The sequence below is a fragment of the Pseudophryne corroboree genome, chromosome 4, assembly GCF_028390025.1.
Source record: "Pseudophryne corroboree isolate aPseCor3 chromosome 4, aPseCor3.hap2, whole genome shotgun sequence".
Taxonomy (NCBI): domain Eukaryota; kingdom Metazoa; phylum Chordata; class Amphibia; order Anura; family Myobatrachidae; genus Pseudophryne; species Pseudophryne corroboree.
In genome coordinates this window covers 66349295-66376161 of record NC_086447.1, presented here as the reverse complement: position 1 = coordinate 66376161, position 26867 = coordinate 66349295, and the positions used below count along the sequence as shown (strand labels likewise).

Genomic DNA, 26867 nt, shown 5'->3' with positions numbered 1-26867 from the left:
TGGAGCGAGACATGATGTCCCAGCTGTGCGCAATTGGATTCAGGTCTGGGGAACGGGCGGGCCAGTCCATAGCATCAATGCCTTCGTCTTGCAGGAACTGCTGACACACTCCAGCCACATGAGGTCTAGCATTGTCTTGCATTAGGAGGAACCCAGGGCCAACCACACCAGCATATGGTCTCACAAGGGGTCTGAGGATCTCATCTCGGTACCTAATGGCAGTCAGGCTACCTCTGGTGAGCACATGGAGGGCTGTGCGGCCCCCCAAAGAAATGCCACCCCACACCATTACTGACCCACTGCCAAACCGGTCATGCTGGACTCTTGCAGGCAGCAGAACGTTCTCCTTGGCATCTCCAGACTCTGTCACGTCTGTCACATCTGCTCAGTGAGAACCTGCTTTCATCTGTGAAGAGCACAGGGCGCCAGTGGCGAATTTGCCAATCTTGGTGTTCTCTGGCAAATGCCAAACGTCCTGCACGGTGTTGGGCTGTAAGCACAACCCCCACCGGTGGACGTTGGGCCCTCATACCACCCTCATGGAGTCTGTTTCTGATCATTTGAGTAGACACATGCACATTTGTGGCTTGCTGGAGGTCATTTTGCAGGGCTCTGGCAGTGCTCCTTCTGTTCCTCCTTGCACAAAGGCGGAGGTAGCGGTCCTGCTGCTGGGTTGTTGCCCTCCTACGGCCTCCTCCACATCTCCTGATGTACTGGCCTGTCTCCTGGTAGCGCCTCCATGCTCTGGACACTACGCTTACAGACACAGCAAACCTTCTTGCCACAGCTCGCATTGATGTGCCATCCTGGATGAGCTGCACTACCTGAGCCACTTGTGTGGGTTGTAGACTCCGTCTCATTCTACCACTAGAGTGAAAGCACCGCCAGCTTTGAAAAGTGACCAAAACATCAGCCAGAAAGCATAGGAGTTGAGAAGTGGTCTGTGGTCACCACCTGCAGAACAACTCCTTTATTGGGGGTGTCTTGCTAATTGCCTATAATTTCCACCTGCTGTCTATTCCATTTGCACAACAGCATGTGAAATTGATTCACTCAGTCAGTGTTGCTTCCTAAGTGGACAGTTTGATTTCACAGAAGTGTGATTGACTTGGAGTTACATTGTGTTGTTTAAGTGCTCCCTTTATTTTTTTGAACAGTGTATATATATATATGAATATATATATATATATATATATATATATATATATATATATATATATATATATAGGAGATGAGCTGGTTCGGTTTTACTCAGCTTTACTTGGATTTGCCCGAATCTCCTTATTGGCTATCGGACGTCACGTGTTTTGGATAGCCAATAAATAAAATCCAGAAAATAAGAAACGGCGATAATTCTGGCGTAAAGAATTGAGTAAATCCGAACCCGCTCATCTCTAATATATATATTGTAGAAATAGGTTGGCATTCCCATAAGGTAGAAATGTGCCTATCTATAGGGGTAAGGGGGGGGGGGGGGGGCACCAATATTTTTCTTGCCTCCAGGCAACTGGGACAAACTTACGCCACTGGCAGTATGCACCATTGTACTGAGCTACAGAGAGTATTCTGGGTCACGTAGGACTTATCTGCCAAACAACTGCACTCATTGTGTACGTAGGAATGGAAAGCCACATGAGTATATCCCATATTCTGTAATATCAGGCGTTACATTATCTGTACTTTGTATTTACAGATATATAATATGTATCCAATCTTGGGATTCCTGCCCGGCAGTCACAAAACTATTGTAAAAAATGTGGAAGAGATCCTGGAATTTATAACACAGACGTTTGTGAAGCATCTAAAGGACTTAGATGAGAATGATCAGAGAAGTTTCATTGATGCATTCCTCGTACGACAAAAAGAGGTACAGTAACACACACTGTCATTGGGTGGGGGGTGGACTCTAAATAACATTTCTTTACAGAAATATACATATAAATAAATCGTGTAATACATTTCAAAAACACCAGTGTGACATCAATACACTGCACATGTAATCCACGTGGACCCGTACCAAATAGAAGTGATGATGAGGTTTATCTGAATCAAATCTGGGACGTCTTCCAAACTAAGTTACTTTCCAGATTCAGTTGCTATAGATTTTCAATTCATACACAAAACCACACAAAACAAGGCAAATAGAGAATCATAACATGCCATATAAAATCAGCGCTATTATAAAATGAGATGCCCTCCGCTACACCAAACTATTTTCCAAATTTATATGACATAATGGTAACCCCCGAATGCCTCGCCCCTGCACCTATGTTTCTAAGAAACAAGGACAGGACATGCCTCACATTTTAGGGTTTGCAAAATCATCTCTCTTCCGAAATACAGGTATATCAGATTGGCTTCTCCATTTAAATAACCAAGCTCTATTCCGACCATAATCCCTGGCGGCCTTGCTTCACACACCCGTTACCAAGATTCCTGCAATATGCCGCAATAATAGTCTCTTCTGAGACATAAAAACTGGATTGCTACTAACGCCTTCAAAGTGACCCACTTTCTACGCCATACTGTATATACCTTTGTCAGGAAACCCGACTTTTCTTCCTTCCCTAGATAATAGATAACCTGGCTTACAAATCTTTGGTACTGTAAGGGGAGCTTCGCTTTCAAAGACATCTTTGACTCTGTCAGACATATACTTTCAGTTGCACAACTCCGAGAACGATTTCACCTACCCCGCTCACATTTTTTTTATGTATCTTCAAGCCCAACAACAGGGGTATTTCTAGGGGTCCGAGCGCCCCTGGCAAAGTAAGGGGCTGGCGCCCCCCCTACACACATTTGGAATAAGGTGTGTATTGGAAATGGGGCATGGTCTTGTGGGGGAAGGGCGTGGACACAATAGTACTTACAATTCAAATTATGCCACACAGTAGTGTCCCTCATTCACATTACACAGCACAGTAGTGTCTCGTATTCACGTTACACCATCCCTCCCCCCTAACCCACCTTTCCCACAGCCCGGCCTTAACCCGCCCCCCCCCGCGCCCCCCCCCCCCCGCCTCCCCCCCCAAAAGCATCTTCAGTGGTGCCTAACCCTAATCCACCCTTCCTAATCTCCCTCCCTGCAGCCTAACCCTCCCACCCTCGCAGCCTAACCCTAACCCTCCCACGTGGCTTGCCAGTGGAGACTTTGGCACCAACTTGATCCGGATTTTGGCATTCTGCATCGCTATCTATGTTGGGATGCCAGCATCAGCATTCCGAGCAGTTTCAGGATGCTGGCGTCAGCTTTCCGACCGCCGGAATGCCAAATGCCGGCATCTTGACTGCATCCTGAATGAAATGCTAATGAGCTGTTGTGAGATGAGCTTCAAATGGACCCAGCCATTAACCAAACACCATTAGTTGGATGGTAGAAGGGATTCCTGTTAGAAAAAAACATCAGGGTACCATCACTTCCAAGAAAAAATGATCAATTATACAATTAACTGATATACATTTCCTTGAACATGGGGGGTAATTCTGAGTTGATAGCAGCAGGAACTTTGTTAGCAGTTGGGCAAAACCATGTGCACTGCAGGGGAGGCAGATATAACATGTGCAGAGAGAGTTAGATTTGGGTGGGGTGTGTTCAATCTGCAATCTAAATTGCAGTGTAAAAATAAAGCAGCCAGTATTTACCCTGCACAGAAACAAAATAATAACCCACCCAAATATTACTCTCTCTGCACATGTTACATCTGCCCCCCCCCTGCACTGCACATGGTTTTGCCCAACTGCTAACAAAGGGGGTCATTCCAAGTTGTTCGCTCGTTATTTTGTTCTCGCAACGGAGCGATTAGTCGCTAATGCGCATGCGCAATGTCCGCAGTGCGACTGCGCCAAGTAAATTTGCTATGCAGTTAGGTATTTTACTCACGGCATTACGAGGTTTTTTCTTCGTTCTGGTGATCGTAATGTGATTGACAGGAAGTGGGTGTTTCTGGGCGGAAACTGGCCGTTTTATGGGTGTGTGCGTAAAAACGCTACCGTTTCTGGGAAAAACGCGGGAGTGGCTGGAGAAACGGAGGAGTGTCTGGGCGAACGCTGGGTGTGTTTGTGACGTAAAACCAGGAACGAAACTGACTGAACTGATCGCAGATGCCGAGTAAGTTTGAAGCTACTCAGAAACTGCTAAGAAGTGTCTATTCGCAATTCTGCTAATCTTTCGTTCGCAATTTTACTATGCTAAGATTCACTCCCAGTAGGCGGCGGCTTAGCGTGTGCAAAGCTGCTAAAAGCAGCTTGCGAGCGAACAACTCGGAATGACCTCCAAAGTTCCTGCTGCGATCAACTCAGAATTACTCCCATGGCCTTGAAATAGGTAAGATATGTATTCTCTTTATTACACTCAACAAGTTAAAGTTTTCGCTTATTTACTACTTACTTACATCTAACATGCATGAAAATCGTGTAGTTTTCCAGGTACTACAGTCCCTTCTCCCAAACACTGACACTATTTTATTATCTTAAACAACAAATAGATCTATAGCACTGTGCTATATAACAATTGCTGAGTATCTGGTGAGAGTCTGTTACTGCCGGCGCGTCAGCACCGCACTGCACTAGTGATCAGACTAGTGTCCGGCAGCACCGCAGTTGTAATCAGACTCACAATAAATTACAGTTCCCAGCAGCCCTTGCTGCCGGGAGCTCCCAGCAACAAGGGCTGCAGGAAGCTGTAGTTTATTTTGAGTCTGATCACTAGTGCAGTGCGGTGCTGCTGGACACTAGTCTGATCACTAGTGCAGTGCGGTGCTGACGGACACCGGCGCCGCTCCAGCAGTAACAGACTCCTACCAGGTACAGTCTGACAGTACTGCTTTTCTATCCTTTTGCCACAGGTGGCACAGCCAGGCGGCGCCCCCTCCTTGCCTGGCGCCCCTGGCGAGTGCCATCCTGGCCAATAGGTAGATACACCCCTGCCCAACAATACATTCAAGTCCTGATTCAGCATGGGTTGTAGCTGTGCGAAAATGAAATCGCACAACCACAACCCTCTACACTAGCATGCGGGGGGACACCGAGCACAGAGCAGGTCCGAACCCGCAAGCTGGTCCCCCCCCCCCCCCCTCCCTGCTAACATACGAATGCTTTGCTCAGCAGGCATTGGCACTGGATGCGAATCAGTATCAATTTCTAAGTGTCTATTTTACCCTTTGATAATTAATCTTGTATACGGAACTGGGCAATATCTACAATACATGTTTCTAATTCATATATACAGCGTTCCAATATAATATTTCCATTACAATGTATACATCGTACAAATCAGAACGTCTGCTGTTGGTTGGTTTGTCCGATTGTGATAAACTCTGAGACCACGGAAACCGACTGCGATGCGGCTTTCACTATTGAGTAAGTCATTTTCCCAGGCAGCTTTTAGGCCTTCATCAGGATCTGTCATCAGGGGGGATGTGGGCGGGGCTCCATGGGGAGGGGTCCCCTGCACTGCTTACAATGAACAATGCCTAGGAGAAAATGTTCACTTGGTGGTGACAGTCATGTTGGTGAAAGGGCGCCTGAGCAGAGCCGGGTACAGCAGCTATTTTTAATATAAACCCACTGTATATACCCAGGCAGAGTTACTGTTTGTTTCTATCAAAAAGTTGATGGAAATATATGATGTTTTTCAAACCCACCATATTTGTATTATTACATGTTTAATAACGCACCGGTTGCCCCACCCTTGTTAAGCCACTACCTGGCCACTAGAGGAGGAGGTCGGACAGTGAGGCCCACTGGGGGATTTTTCTACAACCAGTTTAACTCTGTACCAGCCTGACACTGTTTCGGTGGAAATAACCGTTTTTCAGTATGTTGTTAGGAGCTTGTGAACCCATCTGGTGAACATACTTTATGGTGTGACGTACCCCTCCTCGCCTTTGATTGCAAGCACCTAAAGTAAAGCCCTTTTCCTTTTTTGTGACCCTTTCAATACAAATGAGCTGTAATGTGCTGTATTACTATTGGGTGCTAAGAGCTCACCCTGTGCTATGACTGTGATTTGCAGGAGGCAGAGAACTCTCAGACATATTTCCATGATGGCAATCTAAGAATAGTTTGTAGAACCCTGTTTTCTGCAGGAATGGAGACAACATCAACAACACTTTCCTGGGGTCTTCTGCTGATGGTAAAATATCCAAAAATCCAAGGTACAGCGATTATTAATTAACCTTAACACAATGATATGTTCCAGCCATAATCTGTGCATGTAATACAGTATGTTAAGTAAACTTTGCATGCGCATGATGTGCCTTATTACATTATTATTGGTAGAGATGAGCGGGTTCGGTTTCTTTGAATCCGAACCCGCACGAACTTCACTTTTTTTTTCACGGGTCCGAGCGACTCGGATCTTCCCGCCTTGCTCGGTTAACCCGAGCGCGCCCGAACGTCATCATGACGCTGTCGGATTCTCGCGAGACTCGGATTCTATATAAGGAGCCGCGCGTCGCCGCCATTTTCACACGTGCATTGAGATTGATAGGGAGAGGACGTGGCTGGCGTCCTCTCCATTAGAATAGATTAGAAGAGAGAGAGATTGTGCAGACAGAGTTTACCACAGTGACCAGTGCAGTTGTTGTTAAGTTAACTTTTATTTAATATATCCGTTCTCTGCTATATCCGTTCTCTGCCTGAAAAAAACGATACACAGCAGTCACACAGTGTGACTCAGTCTGTGTGCACTCAGCTCAGCCCAGTGTGCTGCACATCAATGTATAAAAGCTTATAATAATTGTGGGGGAGACTGGGGAGCACTGCAGGTTGTTATAGCAGGAGCCAGGAGTACATAATATTATATTAATTTAAAATTAAACAGTGCACACTTTTGCTGCAGGAGTGCCACTGCCAGTGTGACTAGTGGTGACCAGTGCCTGACCACCAGTATAGTAGTATATTGTTGTATACTATCTCTTTATCAACCAGTCTATATTAGCAGCAGACACAGTACAGTGCGGTAGTTCACGGCTGTGGCTACCTCTGTGTCGGCAGTCGGCACTCGGCAGGCAGTCCGTCCATCCATAATTGTATAATTATATACCACCTAACCGTGGTATTTTTTTTTCTTTCTTTATACCGTCGTCATAGTCATACTAGTTGTTACGAGTATACTACTATCTCTTTATCAACCAGTGTACAGTGCGGTAGTTCACGGCTGTGGCTACCTCTGTGTCGGCAGTCGGCAGGCAGTCCGTCCATCCATAATTGTATTATTATAATATATACCACCTAACCGTGGTTTTTTTTTCATTCTTTATACCGTCATAGTGTCATACTAGTTGTTACGAGTATACTACTATCTCTTTATCAACCAGTGTACAGTGCGGTAGTTCACGGCTGTGGCTACCTCTGTGTCGGCAGTCGGCAGGCAGTCCGTCCATCCATAATTGTATTATAATATATACCACCTAACCGTGGTTTTTTTTTCATTCTTTATACCGTCATAGTGTCATACTAGTTGTTACGAGTATACTACTATCTCTTTATCAACCAGTGTACAGTGCGGTAGTTCACGGCTGTGGCTACCTCTGTGTCGGCAGTCGGCAGGCAGTCCGTCCATCCATAATTGTATTATAATATATACCACCTAACCGTGGTTTTTTTTTCATTCTTTATACCGTCATAGTCAGTCATACTAGTTGTTACGAGTATACTACTATCTCTTTATCAACCAGTGTACAGTGCGGTAGTTCACGGCTGTGGCTACCTCTGTGTCGGCACTCGGCAGGCAGTCCGTCCATCCATAATTGTATTATAATATATACCACCTAACCGTGGTTTTTTTTTCATTCTTTATACCGTCATAGTGTCATACTAGTTGTTACGAGTATACTACTATCTCTTTATCAACCAGTGTACAGTGCGGTAGTTCACGGCTGTGGCTACCTCTGTGTCGGCAGTCGGCAGGCAGTCCGTCCATCCATAATTGTATTATTATAATATATACCACCTAACCGTGGTTTTTTTTTCATTCTTTATACCGTCATAGTGTCATACTAGTTGTTACGAGTATACTACTATCTCTTTATCAACCAGTGTACAGTGCGGTAGTTCACGGCTGTGGCTACCTCTGTGTCGGCAGTCGGCAGGCAGTCCGTCCATCCATAATTGTATTATAATATATACCACCTAACCGTGGTTTTTTTTTCATTCTTTATACCGTCATAGTCAGTCATACTAGTTGTTACGAGTATACTACTATCTCTTTATCAACCAGTGTACAGTGCGGTAGTTCACGGCTGTGGCTACCTCTGTGTCGGAACTCGGCAGGCAGTCCGTCCATCCATAATTGTATTACAATATATACCACCTAACCGTGGTTTTTTTTTCATTCTTTATACCGTCATAGTCAGTCATACTAGTTGTTACGAGTATACTACTATCTCTTTATCAACCAGTGTACAGTGCGGTAGTTCACGGCTGTGGCTACCTCTGTGTCGGCACTCGGCAGGCAGTCCGTCCATCCATAATTGTATTACAATATATACCACCTAACCGTGGTTTTTTTATACCACCTAACCGTGGCAGTCCGTCCATAATTGTATACTAGTATCCAATCCATCCATCTCCATTGTTTACCTGAGGTGCCTTTTAGTTCTGCCTATAAAATATGGAGAACAAAAAAGTTGAGGTTCCAAAATTAGGGAAAGATCAAGATCCACTTCCACCTCGTGCTGAAGCTGCTGCCACTAGTCATGGCCGAGACGATGAAATGCCAGCAACGTCGTCTGCCAAGGCCGATGCCCAATGTCATAGTACAGAGCATGTCAAATCCAAAACACCAAATATCAGAAAAAAAAGGACTCCAAAACCTAAAATAAAATTGTCGTCGGAGAAGCGTAAACTTGCCAATATGCCATTTACCACACGGAGTGGCAAGGAACGGCTGAGGCCCTGGCCTATGTTCATGGCTAGTGGTTCAGCTTCACATGAGGATGGAAGCACTCAGCCTCTCGCTAGAAAACTGAAAAGACTCAAGCTGGCAAAAGCACCGCAAAGAACTGTGCGTTCTTTGAAATCCCAAATCCACAAGGAGAGTCCAATTGTGTCGGTTGCGATGCCTGACCTTCCCAACACTGGACGTGAAGAGCATGCGCCTTCCACTATTTGCATGCCCCCTGCAAGTGCTGGAAGGAGCACCCGCAGTCCAGTTCCTGATAGTCAGATTGAAGATGTCAGTGTTGAAGTACACCAGGATGAGGAGGATATGGGTGTTGCTGGCGCTGGGGAGGAAATTGACCAGAAGGATTCTGATGGTGAGGTGGTTTGTTTAAGTCAGGCACCCGGGGAGACACCTGTTGTCCGTGGGAGGAATATGGCCGTTGACATGCCAGGTGAAAATACCAAAAAAATCAGCTCTTCGGTGTGGAGGTATTTCACCAGAAATGCGGACAACAGGTGTCAAGCCGTGTGTTCCCTTTGTCAAGCTGTAATAAGTAGGGGTAAGGACGTTAACCACCTCGGAACATCCTCCCTTATACGTCACCTGCAGCGCATTCATAATAAGTCAGTGACAAGTTCAAAAACTTTGGGTGACAGCGGAAGCAGTCCACTGACCAGTAAATCCCTTCCTCTTGTAACCAAGCTCACGCAAACCACCCCACCAACTCCCTCAGTGTCAATTTCCTCCTTCCCCAGGAATGCCAATAGTCCTGCAGGCCATGTCACTGGCAAGTCTGACGAGTCCTCTCCTGCCTGGGATTACTCCGATGCATCCTTGCGTGTAACGCCTACTGCTGCTGGCGCTGCTGTTGTTGCCGCTGGGAGTCGATGGTCATCCCAGAGGGGAAGTCGTAAGCCCACTTGTACTACTTCCAGTAAGCAATTGACTGTTCAACAGTCCTTTGCGAGGAAGATGAAATATCACAGCAGTCATCCTACTGCAAAGCGGATAACTGAGTCCTTGACAACTATGTTGGTGTTAGACGTGCGTCCGGTATCCGCCGTTAGTTCACAGGGAACTAGACAATTTATTGAGGCAGTGTGCCCCCGTTACCAAATACCATCTAGGTTCCACTTCTCTAGGCAGGCGATACCGAGAATGTACACGGACGTCAGAAAAAGACTCACCAGTGTCCTAAAAAATGCAGTTGTACCCAATGTCCACTTAACCACGGACATGTGGACAAGTGGAGCAGGGCAGGGTCAGGACTATATGACTGTGACAGCCCACTGGGTAGATGTATGGACTCCCGCCGCAAGAACAGCAGCGGCGGCACCAGTAGCAGCATCTCGCAAACGCCAACTCTTTCCTAGGCAGGCTACGCTTTGTATCACCGCTTTCCAGAATACGCACACAGCTGAAAACCTCTTACGGCAACTGAGGAAGATCATCGCGGAATGGCTTACCCCAATTGGACTCTCCTGTGGATTTGTGGCATCGGACAACGCCAGCAATATTGTGTGTGCATTAAATATGGGCAAATTCCAGCACGTCCCATGTTTTGCACATACCTTGAATTTGGTGGTGCAGAATTTTTTAAAAAACGACAGGGGCGTGCAAGAGATGCTGTCGGTGGCCAGAAAAATTGCGGGACACTTTCGGCGTACAGGCACCACGTACAGAAGACTGGAGCACCACCAAAAACTACTGAACCTGCCCTGCCATCATCTGAAGCAAGAAGTGGTAACGAGGTGGAATTCAACCCTCTATATGCTTCAGAGGTTGGAGGAGCAGCAAAAGGCCATTCAAGCCTATACAATTGAGCACGATATAGGAGATGGAATGCACCTGTCTCAAGTGCAGTGGAGAATGATTTCAACGTTGTGCAAGGTTCTGATGCCCTTTGAACTTGCCACACGTGAAGTCAGTTCAGACACTGCCAGCCTGAGTCAGGTCATTCCCCTCATCAGGCTTTTGCAGAAGAAGCTGGAGGCATTGAAGAAGGAGCTAACACGGAGCGATTCCGCTAGGCATGTGGGACTTGTGGATGCAGCCCTTAATTCGCTTAACAAGGATTCACGGGTGGTCAATCTGTTGAAATCAGAGCACTACATTTTGGCCACCGTGCTCGATCCTAGATTTAAAGCCTACCTTGGATCTCTCTTTCCGGCAGACACAGGTCTGCTGGGGTTGAAAGACCTGCTGGTGACAAAATTGTCAAGTCAAGCGGAACGCGACCTGTCAACATCTCCTCCTTCACATTCTCCCGCAACTGGGGGTGCGAGGAAAAGGCTCAGAATTCCGAGCCCACCCGCTGGCGGTGATGCAGGGCAGTCTGGAGCGACTGCTGATGCTGACATCTGGTCCGGACTGAAGGACCTGACAACGATTACGGACATGTCGTCTACTGTCACTGCATATGATTCTCTCAACATTGATAGAATGGTGGAGGATTATATGAGTGACCGCATCCAAGTAGGCACGTCACACAGTCCGTACTTATACTGGCAGGAAAAAGAGGCAATTTGGAGGCCCTTGCACAAACTGGCTTTATTCTACCTAAGTTGCCCTCCCACAAGTGTGTACTCCGAAAGAGTGTTTAGTGCCGCCGCTCACCTTGTCAGCAATCGGCGTACGAGGTTACATCCAGAAAATGTGGAGAAGATGATGTTCATTAAAATGAATTATAATCAATTCCTCCGCGGAGACATTGACCAGCAGCAATTGCCTCCACAAAGTACACAGGGAGCTGAGATGGTGGATTCCAGTGGGGACGAATTGATAATCTGTGAGGAGGGGGATGTACACGGTGATATATCGGAGGGTGAAGATGAGGTGGACATCTTGCCTCTGTAGAGCCAGTTTGTGCAAGGAGAGATTAATTGCTTCTTTTTTGGGGGGGGTCCAAACCAACCCGTCATATCAGTCACAGTCGTGTGGCAGACCCTGTCACTGAAATGATGGGTTGGTTAAAGTGTGCATGTCCTGTTTTGTTTATACAACATAAGGGTGGGTGGGAGGGCCCAAGGATAATTCCATCTTGCACCTCTTTTTTCTTTTCTTTTTCTTTGCATCATGTGCTGATTGGGGAGGGTTTTTTGGAAGGGACATCCTGCGTGACACTGCAGTGCCACTCCTAGATGGGCCCGGTGTTTGTGTCGGCCACTAGGGTCGCTAATCTTACTCACACAGCTACCTCATTGCGCCTCTTTTTTTCTTTGCGTCATGTGCTGTTTGGGGAGGGTTTTTTGGAAGGGACATCCTGCGTGACACTGCAGTGCCACTCCTAGATGGGCCCGGTGTTTGTGTCGGCCACTAGGGTCGCTAATCTTACTCACACAGTCAGCTACCTCATTGCGCCTCTTTTTTTCTTTGCGTCATGTGCTGTTTGGGGAGGGTTTTTTGGAAGGGCCATCCTGCGTGACACTGCAGTGCCACTCCTAGATGGGCCCGGTGTTTGTGTCGGCCACTAGGGTCGCTAATCTTACTCACACAGCTACCTCATTGCGCCTCTTTTTTTCTTTGCGTCATGTGCTGTTTGGGGAGGGTTTTTTGGAAGGGCCATCCTGCGTGACACTGCAGTGCCACTCCTAGATGGGCCCGGTGTTTGTGTCGGCCACTAGGGTCGCTAATCTTACTCACACAGCTACCTCATTGCGCCTCTTTTTTTCTTTGCGTCATGTGCTGTTTGGGGAGGGTTTTTTGGAAGGGACATCCTGCGTGACACTGCAGTGCCACTCCTAGATGGGCCCGGTGTTTGTGTCGGCCACTAGGGTCGCTTATCTTACTCACACAGCGACCTCGGTGCAAATTTTAGGACTAAAAATAATATTGTGAGGTGTGAGGTATTCAGAATAGACTGAAAATGAGTGTAAATTATGGTTTTTGAGGTTAATAATACTTTGGGATCAAAATGACCCCCAAATTCTATGATTTAAGCTGTTTTTTAGTGTTTTTGGAAAAAAACACCCGAATCCAAAACACACCCGAATCCGACAAAAATAATTCGGTGAGGTTTTGCCAAAACGCGTTCGAACCCAAAACACGGCCGCGGAACCGAACCCAAAACCAAAACACAAAACCCGAAAAATTTCAGGCGCTCATCTCTAATTATTGGATAACACTTTGGCCAGTCTGAGAATCCGTGTATATCTCATCTACTGCTAATTTTATGAAAGCAACGTGTCTGGCACACACATTGGGCCTAATTCAGATCTGACCGCAGCAGCAAATTTGTTAGCTAATGGGCAAAACCATGTGCACTGCAGGTGGGGCAGATGTAACATGTGCAGAGAGAGTTAGATTTGGGTATGTTATATTGTTTCTGTGCAGGGTAAATACTGACTGCTTTATTTTTACACTGCAATTTAGATTGCAGATTGAACACACCCCACCCAAATCTAACTCTCTCTGCACATGTTATATCTGCCCCACCTGCAGTGCACATGGGGGTCATTCAGATCCGATCGTTGCTGTGCACAACAGCGATTGGGTCTGAACTGCGCATGCAAAGTGACCAACATCCTATAAACTAAAATAGTGCAAGTTAGAATTTTCCTTGGGATCTCCCACCCATCCTAATGTTGTTTATTAATAAAAAGAACATTTATATTTTGACAAACCAAGCACTTCAGTGACAGGGAATGTCACTTTTGTGTCAGAATTGCTTGGTTTGTTTGGGCACCAACAAAAGAGAATAATTTGGATGTTGGCATTGCTAGCTGGGCTCTAGAACATCAAATATGGAGATTTGGCAAGTTACTAATGGCCTTCATGAGCAGGTAACTGATGAGCTAAATAATAACAGTGGTTATCTTCCTCACTGTTGCAATGATTCTTCTATTGGGTTTGTGTACAAATCTGGTGGTGGGAGGACTTTGCATGCATAGGCTCAGTTCTGCAATTGTGTAGAATGGGTCCTGCATCGCTGCACGCAGTGCCTCCTAAGCTGCAGCCTGATTGATGGACTGCAGTAATTTGGGGACAGGGAGGGTGAGGCGCTGGGCAGTGTTCCCAAAAATAGGGGCATGTCGTCCCATTTTCTAAGATTGACGAAACCAATGCTTGCATCTCCCGATGTAGATTTACTGTCCCCAGAAGGCTGAACAGCCCAGCAATGCTGTGTAACCTGAGGGTTATGCAGATGTCCGATGCTCACACAAGTGATCCGCAAATCACATAAGCATAAAAGAGGTGTCCATTTACACAGGACACCTCCTGCAGCATTAGCATCTTGTAGCACAGTATCTGTGTCAGTGTCATCAACCTCATCTCTGGGGTCAAGATCATTTATCACACCTGGAACTAGAACTCCTACGCTGATGCCTCACAATGTTCCCACCAGTGTAAAACACTTTTTCAGAGAACACACTGAAGGGAGGACAGCTTAAGTGTCCCATGCCTTTACTGGAACATTGTTGTCATTGACATCTTTGATTGGAGGAGGAACGAGCACCCGGTATTAGTGGAGTCATGATCTAGCTGGTTCCAAATGGATTGTCCACTCAACCTCACAAGCACTACAGTCATCAATAAGCTACTTGACTCGTCACTGTGCATGGTATGCCGTAACAGCTCCTACTTATAATGCCATGAAAATTCCAGAGATTCACAAGTCAATGGGACATTACACAAACCACCAGCAGCCCTTGCTACCCACAAAACAATGGCCTGGCTGAGAGAGCAGTCCGATCTGCAAAACAATTGTTCCAGAGATGATTCAGATGTGTTCCTGGCACTACCAAACTTAAGAAAAACTCCAAGCAAGGGACTTTCCTCTCCTGCTCAATGTCTTATTTCAAAGGGCACTTGCTTCATCATTCCTACTACCAAGCCAAAGCTCAAACCGCATTAAGAGCAATGTGCAAGATGAATTAGTGAATTCCAAATTGTGGCTCAAGGCCATTTACGAAAAATCCTCTCACTGTTTGAGTAATCTACTGTACATCCTAGACAAATGGTTGCATCCAAATCCCCACTGAATTGACAAATTGTGGGGTCTTTGTACTAAGCCTTGGAGAAAGATAAAGTGGATGGAGATAAACTGCTATGTTACAGGCTGTGCTTGAAAAACAACAGAGCTGGTTGGTTGGTACTTTATCTCCATCTACTTTCTCTCTCCAAGGCTTAGTACATAGACCACTATGTATTATGTAGAGTAGTTGCAACAAGAGTAACAGTTATGTTGTAGAAGCAGATGGCACTCTAAATGAACATAATAGGTTCTACCTTTTGGGGTTTTTTTTTTAAAAAACCTTCTGATTCTCCTGATTCACCACCTACTGAACGTGCAGCTGTCTTGGACAGAGACTCTCTTGAGTAAATACCTGCAAGAGTCTGGGACACTCTCCTATATCAATGCTTAACAGTGAGCCTTCTCCAGTAGAACATACTGTACCTCACTTATCTTTTTTTTCATCACCAGATCTGGTGGAGCTTCCAAGCCCAGTCCCAAAATCCTGTTCCTCGTAATTTTGCAAGCATGTTTGTGCTTATATATTTTGACTGCCCCACATTCGCCAACTGTTACACTGTGCTGCACCCACACACTTGTTGTGTGTTCCTTTATGTTTAAGAGGGGCAGTGAAGATGTAAGCTATGCCATTGGCACAGCTGCATCATGCTAATCACACTTTGCCCCAAAAGAGTCCTGACAGCCATATTGTTTTGCAATCAGAGCTTAAAGACACACTTTTACAGTGCTCCAGAGTCCTGTCATGCTTTACACACAGACCACTTTACAGTATTGTCCATCGCTCATAGCATTGTTACCAATCACTCTTAAGGTGCATCTGAATACAAAATCTGTCTGAGCAAGCGCTCAGGCTCGCAACAATCTACTCATATGCAGCCAGTGGTAGCCTGGTCCAACTCTGTGACATAAGGGCTTGTAGGGACTCTCTCAGAATCTCACAGATTAAAGTCAGTCAGAATCTTTGAGTTCACTCTCAGTAATTTCCTCAACTGGGTAAGAAATATTATTCTTCCCTTGGAATTTGGAAAACATTTTCAAAAACTCAAGTCCTGCGATAACCCTCATCACACTCCTGTAGGCATCATTGCACAGTCACCTCTCAATGAACATCATAATATGAACCATCAAAATAGATTTTATTTCAGACATGTCTGTCTATATTTTTATATCATTTTAGAAAAGGTCCAAGAAGAGATCTCCAGAGTTTTTGGATCCGCACAACCTTTGTACAGTCACCGGGGGCAGATGCCATTTACATACGCAGTCATACATGAGATCCAGAGGTATTCCGACATTGTCCCTCTCAGTTTGGCCCGTGAGACATCTACAGATGTGACCTTCAAGGGATATTTTATTCCAAAAGTGAGTATTTTATATGTTCTAGAAAAACCAAAATACTCCTATTAAAAGCAGCACTAAGGATGTAACCCCTGTTAGGGGAACCTATATAAATCACATAAACAAACAATATCCAAGTGCGCTAGTATATACAGTACTGAATTTACTTCAAAACAATAAATATGAACCAATCCGATGTTGGATGTTCCAAAAGTCTTTGTAAACTGAGTGGATTCAGGATACCTGAAGTGGACCCTCTCACTAGAAATATCACCCTCAAAAAATAATAGTCAAAACACTGTTTTATTGGTACAATGTACTTCTAAAAATTCCATAAAATGTACAATAGATGTTATATGACCCACCCTCACCTTAGCAAAGGTGTGAGCTCTGGGTGGGACAGTGCAGTTACAGAGACACGATACGTTGTAGCTTGGTGAAACCTACGCATTTCGTCAAGATGATTTCTTCAGGGGTATTATGACGATTTAACTTCAAATCAGATGATTGGGATTACCCATCCATCTATTAAGGACTTGATCACTGCAGCAATACCACTTAGTGGCTGGAATATATATTCCCTTGAAACGGACTTCCACAATCACTAAAAAAGTGGCATCCACAAATGCCCTATATCAATAATAAATGCTGTCATAGGTGATCAGTACATTCACTGAAATTGGTTAGAACCACATCAGATTCCAAATAGATGTGTGTGCATGGATCACCAGGCTACATTTACATACAGAACCCACACAAATTATACATAGTTTGTTTGTTTGTTTGTTTGTTTGTTTGTTTGTTGTTTCTAAATCAGAAGAGTCTGATTTTCAGCAAATAGCTCAGTTTGTTGTTTTTATTGAAATGGCAAAAACACAAACTACAGTAAATACAAACATCTGTGTTCTATTTCCTAAACAATAACAAGACATAGGGGGTGATTCAAGTTGCATCCCTAAGCGATGTGACCGCAATAACCCCGCTGGCAGCGTTATTGCGCACATGCAGGTCCCATCTTGCGAGTGTGCACCTGGTCAATGCGATTGGATTGCATTGGCTGCGAACGCCTCTGCCTGACTGACAGGCAGAGGCGTTCGCAGGGCGGCGACGGACCGTCGTGGGGGGCGGCAATGGGGAAAACAGAGGCGCGACGGCTGTGTTTTCAGGGCGGTCGCATGACGTACAAGCAGCTGCTCCGATGAGAAAAATGGTGACGGACTGTCTGTGTACGCAGCATAGCTGCGGCTTCAGGGGGTCATCCACAGCAGCTGCGACCACAATTAAATTGCGGTCGCAGCCGATGGGCAGGATTTTTAGCAGAATCTGCAATCCTTACTGAATAACCCCCATACTTTGTAATTGTTGCTTTGGCATCAATTCACTTTTCCCTAAACAGAGAAAAAAGCCATACACACAGGTTTTCATAATAAAATCTGCACTTGAAAATGTATATATACAGATATATATATATATATATATTATTTTTTAATTAGCAATCTTCAATAAAATGCAAAGAATATGTTGGAATAATATAGGTTGCCCAATAATTAATTTCATTTTAAAAAATCTACTGCATTAAATGAGTCAAGTGCTGACTTTATTGAAGCCTGGAATGGGAAGTCTGGGCATTAACATTTGAAATTGGGGACCTCCTTGTTTAAAAAAATGCAGCTGAGTTTCTGGGTGCTAGGATGGAGGAGATTGGACACTTTTAGGGCCCCTTCCCCATGTCCTGAATCTGGGGGTATATTTACTAAGAATCGTGTTTCTGCTGAATTGGTGGGAGTTTAAACTCGAATTTTATCGGCTGTATGTTTCTTCAACTTTTTGAAATTATTTTCGGTAATTTACTAAGCTGCCGAGTGTGCGTTTTTCGTATTTTCCGATGTTGATGTTATTCGTATTGTTGGGCAGTGTTTTACGGGAGTGATTAGTAAAACACTGCCGGACATAACACAGTGAAGCCCGGCCGGATCAGTGAGATCCGTGCAGGGCTTCATTGTGTAAAGTATGTGAGGTATTTAAACAGTTAAAAGTAAAAAAAAAAAAAAATGCTTGGGGGGGGGCCTCCTAAGCATAACCAGCCTCGGGCTCTTTGAGCCGGCCCTGGTTGTTTAAATACCGGGGGGAAATTGCACAGGGGTTCCCCGTATTTAGCCAACCAGCATCAGGCTCTGCGTCCGGTCCTGGTTCCAAAAATACGGGGGACAAAAGATGTAGGGGTCCCCCGTATTTTTAAAACCAGCACCGGGCTCCACTAGCCAGAGAGATAATGCCACAGTCGGGTAACACTTTTATATAGGTCCCTGCGGCCGTGGCATTACCCCCCCCAACTAGTCATCCCTGGTAGGGGTTCCCTGGAGGAGTGGGGACCCCTTAAATCAATGGGTCCCCCCCTTCAGGCACCCAAGGACCAGGGGTGAAGCCCGAGGCTGTCCCCCATCCCTGGGCGGTGGATGAAGGGCTGATAGCCTTTGTTTGTGTAAAAAAAAGAATATTGTTTATTGTCGTAGAACTACAAGTCCCAGCAAGCCTCCCCCGCAAGTTGGTAATTGGAGAACCACAAGTACCAGCATGCGGGGAAATAACGGACCCTCTGGTACCTGTAGTTCTACAAAAACAAAAATACCCAAATAAAAACAGAACACACACACCTTGAAAGTAGAACTTTAATTAACATACATGCACACTTACACTCACACAGTTCTACGACAAAAAACAATATTCTTTTTTTAACACAAAAAAGGGCTATCAGCCCCCCCCCCCATCCACCGCCCAGGGATGGGAGGGACAGCCTCGGGCTTCACCCCTGTTCCTTGGATGCCTGGAGAGGGAACCCCGGCCAGGGGTGACTAGTTGGGGGGGTAATGCCACGGCCGCAGGGACCTATATAAAAGTGTCCCCCAGCTGTGGCATTATCTCTCTGACTAGTGGAGCCCGGTGCTGGTTTTAAAAATACGGGGGACCCCTACATCTTTTGTCCCCCGTATTTTTGGAACCAGGACCGGACGCAGAGCCCGGTGCAGGTTGGCTAAATACGGGGAACCCCTGTGCAATTTTATTCCGGTATCTAAACAACCAGGGCCGAATTAAAGAGCCCGAGGCTGGTTATGCATGGGAGGGGGGACCTCACACATTTTTTTTCTTCGATTTTTTACACTTTCAGACCCCTTTCCACAGAGAAGCATGCACGGATTTCACTGATCCGTGCATGACTATCTGAACACGCCACCAAAAAGCAGGTCTATTTTAAAACTGCTTTTTTTTACGAAGTCTATGCTTTACCGGCAGTGTTTGGCTATTGTCGGCAGTGATTTAGAATACAAATTCTTAGTAAATTACCGAGTTGTATCAAATAACAGGCGCGTTTGACTGATGGTCTATTCATTCGTATTTGTGACCTCTGTCGAGAAACAATACAAATAGCCCCAACACTGCCGAGATTGGTGTTTAGTAAATTCCCGAGATGACACTTAGAAAAAAAAAAAAAACCTTGGAAAAAATTGGGACCTTAGTAAATATACCGCCTGGTATTATTTCTGTAGTGTAGGGTAGGGATGATCATCGTTGGGTTATCCATCGATGGTTACCATTGGATAACCTCCATTTTGTTAAACCATCTGTAAGGAAACCATTGATGGATTTACCCGTGGGTCGTCACCCCTGGATTAGTGTTGTATGAGCTGCAGGCCAATCAGAGCCCCAGGGGTGGGACTTCACAGGTGTCAGTGGGCGGAGCTAAGCTCCGTATCCTGACACTTGGAGAACAAAAAAATCGGTAGCTCTCTACCATCGATTGCGGTAAACCTTCTGGTTCTCCCCCATCAATGGTAAAAGTATTCACCATTGGTCTCAGACCACTCATAATTCAAATCATCGATGGTTGATGCTCATCCCTAGTGTAGGGTGTCATGATGTGGTGATTGCATGGGGCAACATCATAAAGTATAATAGTGGCACTCTTCAATTTAAAATGAGAGTGCACCTAAGTATTAAAACCAGGATGGTGATGATGGATTTAATTCCAACCAGGGCACCATCTGTGTTGTGTTTATATGTTCTCCCTTGTGTGTGCAGTTTACTCTGGTTACCCTGGTTTCCTCCTAGAGCAGAGAAATATACTGGTTGGTAAATTAGTTGCTGGTTGCTGACAAAATGGATCCCATGTGTGTATGTTTTGGGGTATCCGGTCTTTAGGTCTACCCTGTCTAGGTCGACAGTCATTAGGTTGAACACATAAGGTCGACAGTAAGTAGGTCAACACTGACTGATGGTCAACACATGACTGGGTTGACATGGTCATTATGTCGACATGGCAAGGTTGACACACAAAAGGTCGACACAGTTTTGGGGGTTTCAGGAGCTTTTCATACCTCCTCTATCCAAGTGGGCGTAGAGTTGGTTATAAACCTTGAGGTGAGCATAGCAAGCCACCGTGCCCAAAGCGTGGCGAGCAAAGCGAGCCCCATGATGGGATGCGTTTCAACTGTCGGTGGTCCCAGATGGAACTTCGGGTCAAGAAACAAAAAAAAACTGTGTCAACCTTTTGTGTGTTGACCTTGCCTATGTCGACCTAATGACCATGTCGACCTTCCATACCTGTCGACCAAGTCATGTGTGGACCTTGAGTCAGTGACGACCTACTTACTGTCGACCTTCAGTGGTTGACCTAATGACTGTCGACCTAGACAGGATTGACCCAATGATCCACACCGGTTTATGTGGTAGGTAATATAGGGGGTGATTCAGATCTGATCGCTTGGCTGCGTTTTTGCTGTCCTGCATTCACATAGTCGCCGCCTCCAAGGGGAGAGTATATTCGCCGTGCAAGTGTGTGATCGCATGTGTACGCCGAGCTGCTAAAATTCACTTTGTGCAGTCTCTGCGCAGCCCAGGACTTACTCCTCCAGTGCATTCACATCAGGCTGATCGGGGGCCGGAGCTGCCGTCACACACCCTCCTTGAAAACGCTTGGTACTGCCTGCGTTTTTCCGGACACTCCCAGTAAACGGTCAGTTACCCCCCACAAACGCCTTCCTCCTGTCAATCCCCTTGCGAACGCCCGTGCAAACAGATTTTTCGCACCATCCCATCGCTGACCGGCGATGCCCTTTGTTGCTGTCCAACGCGCGTGTGCATTGCGGTGCATATGCATGCGCAGTTACTGTAGGACCTGATCACGCACAGCAGCGATCAGATCTGAATGACCCCCATAGGCTATAAGCACCAGTGGATCAGGGACTGATGTGACTGATTAGTCAGTCTCTGTACAGCGCTGTGTAATATGGTGGTGCTATATAAATACACAATAATATCATCTGTCATGTGACTTGCAGGAAATAGTCCAGCTAATAACTAGAAGCTTTCAGGATAGTTACTGGCTGATATCTCACTGTCCCAGCTGTGCAGCCTTTATATACAAGTGTCTCTCATCCTAGGGAACCTATATAATCCCATTACTGTCATCTGTACTGAGAGACAAGACACAATTTGAGAAACCTGATGAGTTTTACCCAAATCATTTTCTTGACGCCAAAGGAAATTTTATCAAGAAAGATGCGTTTATGCCATTCTCTGCAGGTATGTACTATGTGCCCGGCCTTTGTGATGTATTATATTACTGTTACTACAACACTGGCAGCGCAGTATGTTGTGTCTCCTGGTATCATGGACAGATTACCCGATAAGCAGTACTGAGGCACGAGGCACTATGCTAGCCATTGCACTGTACTGTAAGTGATAGAATACCACACTATAAGCACAGGGCCGGTTCTACACCTTGCAGCGCCCAGTGCAAAAGTTTCCACTGGCGCCCTCACCCCCACACCCCGCGGCAAAACGGGTGGTCTTCAGTATGCCGGCGGTCGGGCTCCCGGCGACCAGCATACCGGCGCCGGGAGCCCGACAGCCGGCATACCGACACTTATTCTCCCTCGTGGGGGTCCACGACCCCCCTGGAGGGAGAATAAAATAGTGTGGTAGCGCGCCACCGTGCACGTAGCGTGGCGAGCGCAGCGAGCCCGCAAGGGGCTCATTTGCGCTCGCCACACTGTCGGTAAGCCGGCGGCCGGCCTCCCGGCGCCGGTATGCTGGTTGCCGGGAGGCCGGCCGCCGGCAGATCGTAGTGAACCCCGGCAAAACAGTTAGTTAGCTAAAAATAGTGGCGTGGCTTCATAGGGGACGGTCGTGGCCACAGTTATGCCCCCAGTAGCAGTGCCCCCAGATTTGCCCCAAGTAGTTGTGCCCCCCAGTTGATTTGCCCCCTGTAGCTGTGCCCCCAGTAGTTGTGCCCCCCTGTAGATTTGCCCCCAGTAGTTGTGCCCCCTGTAGCTGTGCCCCCTGTAGCAGGCCCCTTGTAGCTGTGCCCCCAGTTGATTTGCCTCCAGTAGCTGTTCCCCCTGTAGCAGTGCCTCCAGTATGTGCTCCCTGTAGATCTGCCCCCTGTAGCAGGCCCCTTGTAGCTGTGCCCCCAGTTCATTTGCCTCCAGTAGCTGTTCCCCCTGTAGCGGTGCCTCCAGTATGTGCTCCCTGTAGATCTGCCCCCTGTAGCAGGCCCCTTGTAGCTGTGCCCCCAGTTCATTTGCCTCCAGTAGCTGTTCCCCCTGTAGCGGTGCCTCCAGTATGTGCTCCCTGTAGATCTGCCCCCAGTAGCTGTGCCTCTTGTAGCTGTGCCCCCAGCTGATTTGCCCCCAGTAGCTGTTCCCCCTGTAGCAACTCCCCCAGTATGTGCTCTCTGTAGATCTGCCCCCAGTAGCTGTGCCCCTTGTAGCTGTGCCCCCTGTATGTTCCCCCTGTAGTAGTGCCCCCAGTTTGTGCCCCCTGTAGTAGCGACGCTTTCAAAGCCTAAAAGAAACAAAACAATACTTACCAGCCTCGCTCCTGCTTCCGGACCGCTGCTGCTGCTGTCTCCGGGCGCTGGCTCCTCTCTATGGGATAGACATCATGACGTCTCTCCCATAGCAGCACCGCACTGACACTAGGGCGCTCGCTGCAGCCGGGGAGCGGGGAGGGAGGATTAGTAGCGGCTCTTGCCACGGCGGCGCCCTCAGGGTAGCGGCGCCCCGGGCAAAAAGCCTGCTTGCCCGTGGCAAGAGCCGCTACTGTATAAGCATTACTGATCAGTGATATCTTTTAATATTTGTTACTAAACATCCTCCTGTGTATCTGGATGAAATGTAAAGGTGTGTACACACGGTGAGATCCTTGCTATGCCCGATTTTCACTTGCGATTTCCCTTGAACTCCCCGGAGCCCAGCACCACCAATTTTTATAAACTTTTCTTGAGATATGGACTTACGATTTTGGCTTATGTGAGATGTCATTGACATGTGAGATGAACTAGATAGTACACCGATCTAGCAAGGATTGACTTGCCTGCACAGTCTATCTTTTCTTGCGATGCAGACCTGACGGGACCACGCATCGGGATCGAATCGGGATCGCAAGATGACTTCACCTTGCGATCTGCACTAACTTTTCTTGCGATTTTGACTATATAGTGAAAATCAAAAGAAAATATCTCACCGTGTGTACACACCCTCAGTTTATCCATGCAACGTGCACTGCAGCATTTTAATGGCCGCTGCCTGTATCTTTTCCGAGTGACTATGCGTTATTCAGAGATGGACGCAGATCGTTGCATCCGCAGCAAGATCTGCATCCATCTCCTCACACGCTGGGGGCCGCCCAGCACAGAGCAAGGCCGCCCAGCATGTGTGTGGCACCACCCCGCGTGCGCAATTATTGATATAAGGTCGACCCCTGCCTGCGCAGCCTTGCTACGCCGGCAGGCAGTCCGGCGCCATGTTTTTTTCTCTGAGCGGCTGCGCGTGATGACACATTCACAGTTTTGCAAGCCATGCCCCCGCAATGCCGCATGGCCGCCCGCCCAACTCCCGCCGCCGCCGCTGTCAATCATCTCGCGGCCACATCCTTTGGGGATAAGTTTGCAATGTGAATGACCACGCTGGAGCGATGCGGCCGCTGCGTGTGCGCTCTTTGCCATTGTACGGCAAACTGCAATGTGTCCTAATCAGTGGCCACCTCTGAATAATGTTATTACTACATTTAGACAAGACTCCTGAAATATTACACGCTGAGCCTCATCCAGAGCTCCAAGAATAATAGTGGTGGCACATTTCACCACCAGTAATACCGAAACGTACCTGTCCGGTAAGGTCCCACAGTGCCCCTTCCCCAACGGTGTCCTCACTCTTGACACAAACAGCGGTATGCAAAGCTTACAGGCAGATTCCATAATCCCTTTGGTGAGTCCAAAATCACCAAGGCTCCACCATGCTAAAATGGTTCATTCCACCCGTGCCTTCTCTCCCAGAATTTTCAGAATTTTCCGGTAGTCCCCCCAACCCCTGCATCTCCCATATCCCATCCACTTCCTGGTGAAAAGGGCAGGATAGGGAGTTAATGTTGGTAATCGCAGCCCCTTACAGAGGGGGCAGGGCTGATCTGACACAAATTGCATCATTTTATCCCCGGTCTTACTTGCGGATCCACAATTTTCCGCAATTTGCCATGATAAGGGTGGGGCCTTATGACACGGTTCATTCTTAAATAGTCACAGTTAAGGGTCATCGGGACTGTTCTGCATGTTGTATGGTGTGTTGGAATATCTTTATTACAAAATAATATAGGAATGTGGTATTCGCTGGAGCTATAAAGGTGGATTGCTAAATAACATTGTCGGTGGAATATGCTATTATACAGACCTCAGACACGGTACCATTAATGATAAATAGATCATCCTTGCTTAGGTGAAAATATTATCTTTTACCTTCTTTTGTAGGAATTAGGTATTGGGACTTTTTACTATACAGGTATTACAGGAGACATCATGGATCTCTCCTCGTTACCGTAGTCTCCATGCACTAGAAGGGGGACCTACTTTCAAATTGAAAGTTTTTGGAGGTTGACTGCGGAATGCTACGCTATGTCCAGGTGGAGTTGGTTCCCGGGGCCCTGCTCCTTCCTAGGATCCCACCTCCCTCTCCAGCCCTGAATCAGCATTAGCAATGCACATTCCTGGCAGTGTAAACTTCCACTGCTACTAATTAGCAATGGAATCAATAGTGTTAGAGACTGTGGGGACAGCTGCTTTCCGGAGCAGCTACCCTAGCACCGGTCCAATATATAATTGCTCCAGAATATTCTTATTCAAGGACAAGATTGATATGATCCAAGATGAAATGGTATATTCCTAAACCAGTGACCTACTAAATTCCCTACCTGAACCCTCTGGCACTTTCACTTCATTTGATCGCACAAATGAAGATGAAGTATCAACACTCTTCTCATCCTGCTTCTCTACTACCTCTCCTCTTGATCCTCACAAATTAGTAAAACTCTGTGTCCTGTGCTCATCACAACCCTAACTAACATCTGTAATCCCTCTCTCTCTCTCTCTCTCTCTCTCTCTCTCTCTCTCTACTGGTATCTTTCCATCTCTATACAAACATGCAGTGATTACTCCCATTCTGAACAAACTAAATTCTGACCCTAACTCTCTCTCAAAGTACCGTCCCATCTCTCAGCTCCCATGCTTCTCCAAGCTACTTGAGAAACTTGCCTACACTCGCCTTACATACTTTCTTAACTCATACAACTTATTGGACCCACATCAATCAGGCTTTCTTTCCCAACACTCCACAGAGACAGCACTGAATAAATTAGTGAATGATCTAGTCACTGCAAAGTCTAAAGGCCATTACTCACTCCTTATTCTTCTAGATCTCTCTGCTGCTTTTGACACCCTTGACCACTCTCTTCTCATACAAACACTACAATCCCTAGGTCTTCAGGACACGCCCCTCTCTTGGTTCCTATCCTACCTACCTAATCGCTCTTTCAGTGTCCGTTTCTCTGAATCCACCTGCTCTTTCAGTTGGAGTACCGCAAGGCCCAGTCTTAGGTCCTCTCTTTTCTCTATCTATACCTCATCTCTTGGTAAACTAAACAGCTCTTTTGGATTTCGGGATCATCTGTATGCAGATGATACTCAAATCTAACTATCCTCCCCTGATTTGTCACCATCTGTATTGGGCTGTGTCACTGGATGCCTCTCTGCTGTTTCATCTTGGATATCATCTCGCCACCTCAAACTTAATATTTCCAAATAGTTAATTATATTTCCACCGGTCAATAGCAGTTACCAACCTGATGTTTCTATCACTGTTGAGAACTCTGCAATCACCCCTACCCCACAAGCTCGCTGCCTAGGTGTCATACTTGACTCTGAACTGTCCTTTGTTCCCCACATTCAATCTGTCTCAAAATCCTGTTACATACATCTAAGAAACATATCCAAAATACGATCATACCTTATACAAGACACAGCAAAAACTCTGATCCATGCTCTTATTATCTCCCGCATTGATTCTTGCAATAGTCTCCTAAACGAGACTCTCACCACTACAATCCCTTCTGAGTGCAGCTGCAAGGTTAATTCTCCTGCTAGATGTTCATCGTCTGCAGACCCACTATGTCAGTCCCTCCATTGGCTACCTGTATTCTACTGTATTCAATATAAAATACTTTTACTTACACACAAGGCTATTAACCATACTACACCAACGTACATCACTTCGATTATCTCAAAATATCTCCCAACCTGGTCCCTTCGCTCTTCCCAAGAGACCACGTCTCTCATCCACA

The 26867-nt window shown here is 46.4% G+C and overlaps 1 protein-coding gene across 1 annotated transcript in view; it reads left to right on the top strand.

The window, feature by feature from the left end:
* Positions 1–26867, top strand: part of LOC134910834 (cytochrome P450 2K1-like) — a 66970-nt gene that overhangs the window by 31678 nt on the left and 8425 nt on the right. The window contains exons 5-8 of the mRNA XM_063919218.1: positions 1694–1867; positions 6014–6155; positions 16039–16223; positions 21638–21779. Coding sequence (XP_063775288.1) covers positions 1694–1867; positions 6014–6155; positions 16039–16223; positions 21638–21779 — 643 coding nt within the window. The remainder of the gene's footprint in view (positions 1–1693; positions 1868–6013; positions 6156–16038; positions 16224–21637; positions 21780–26867) is intronic.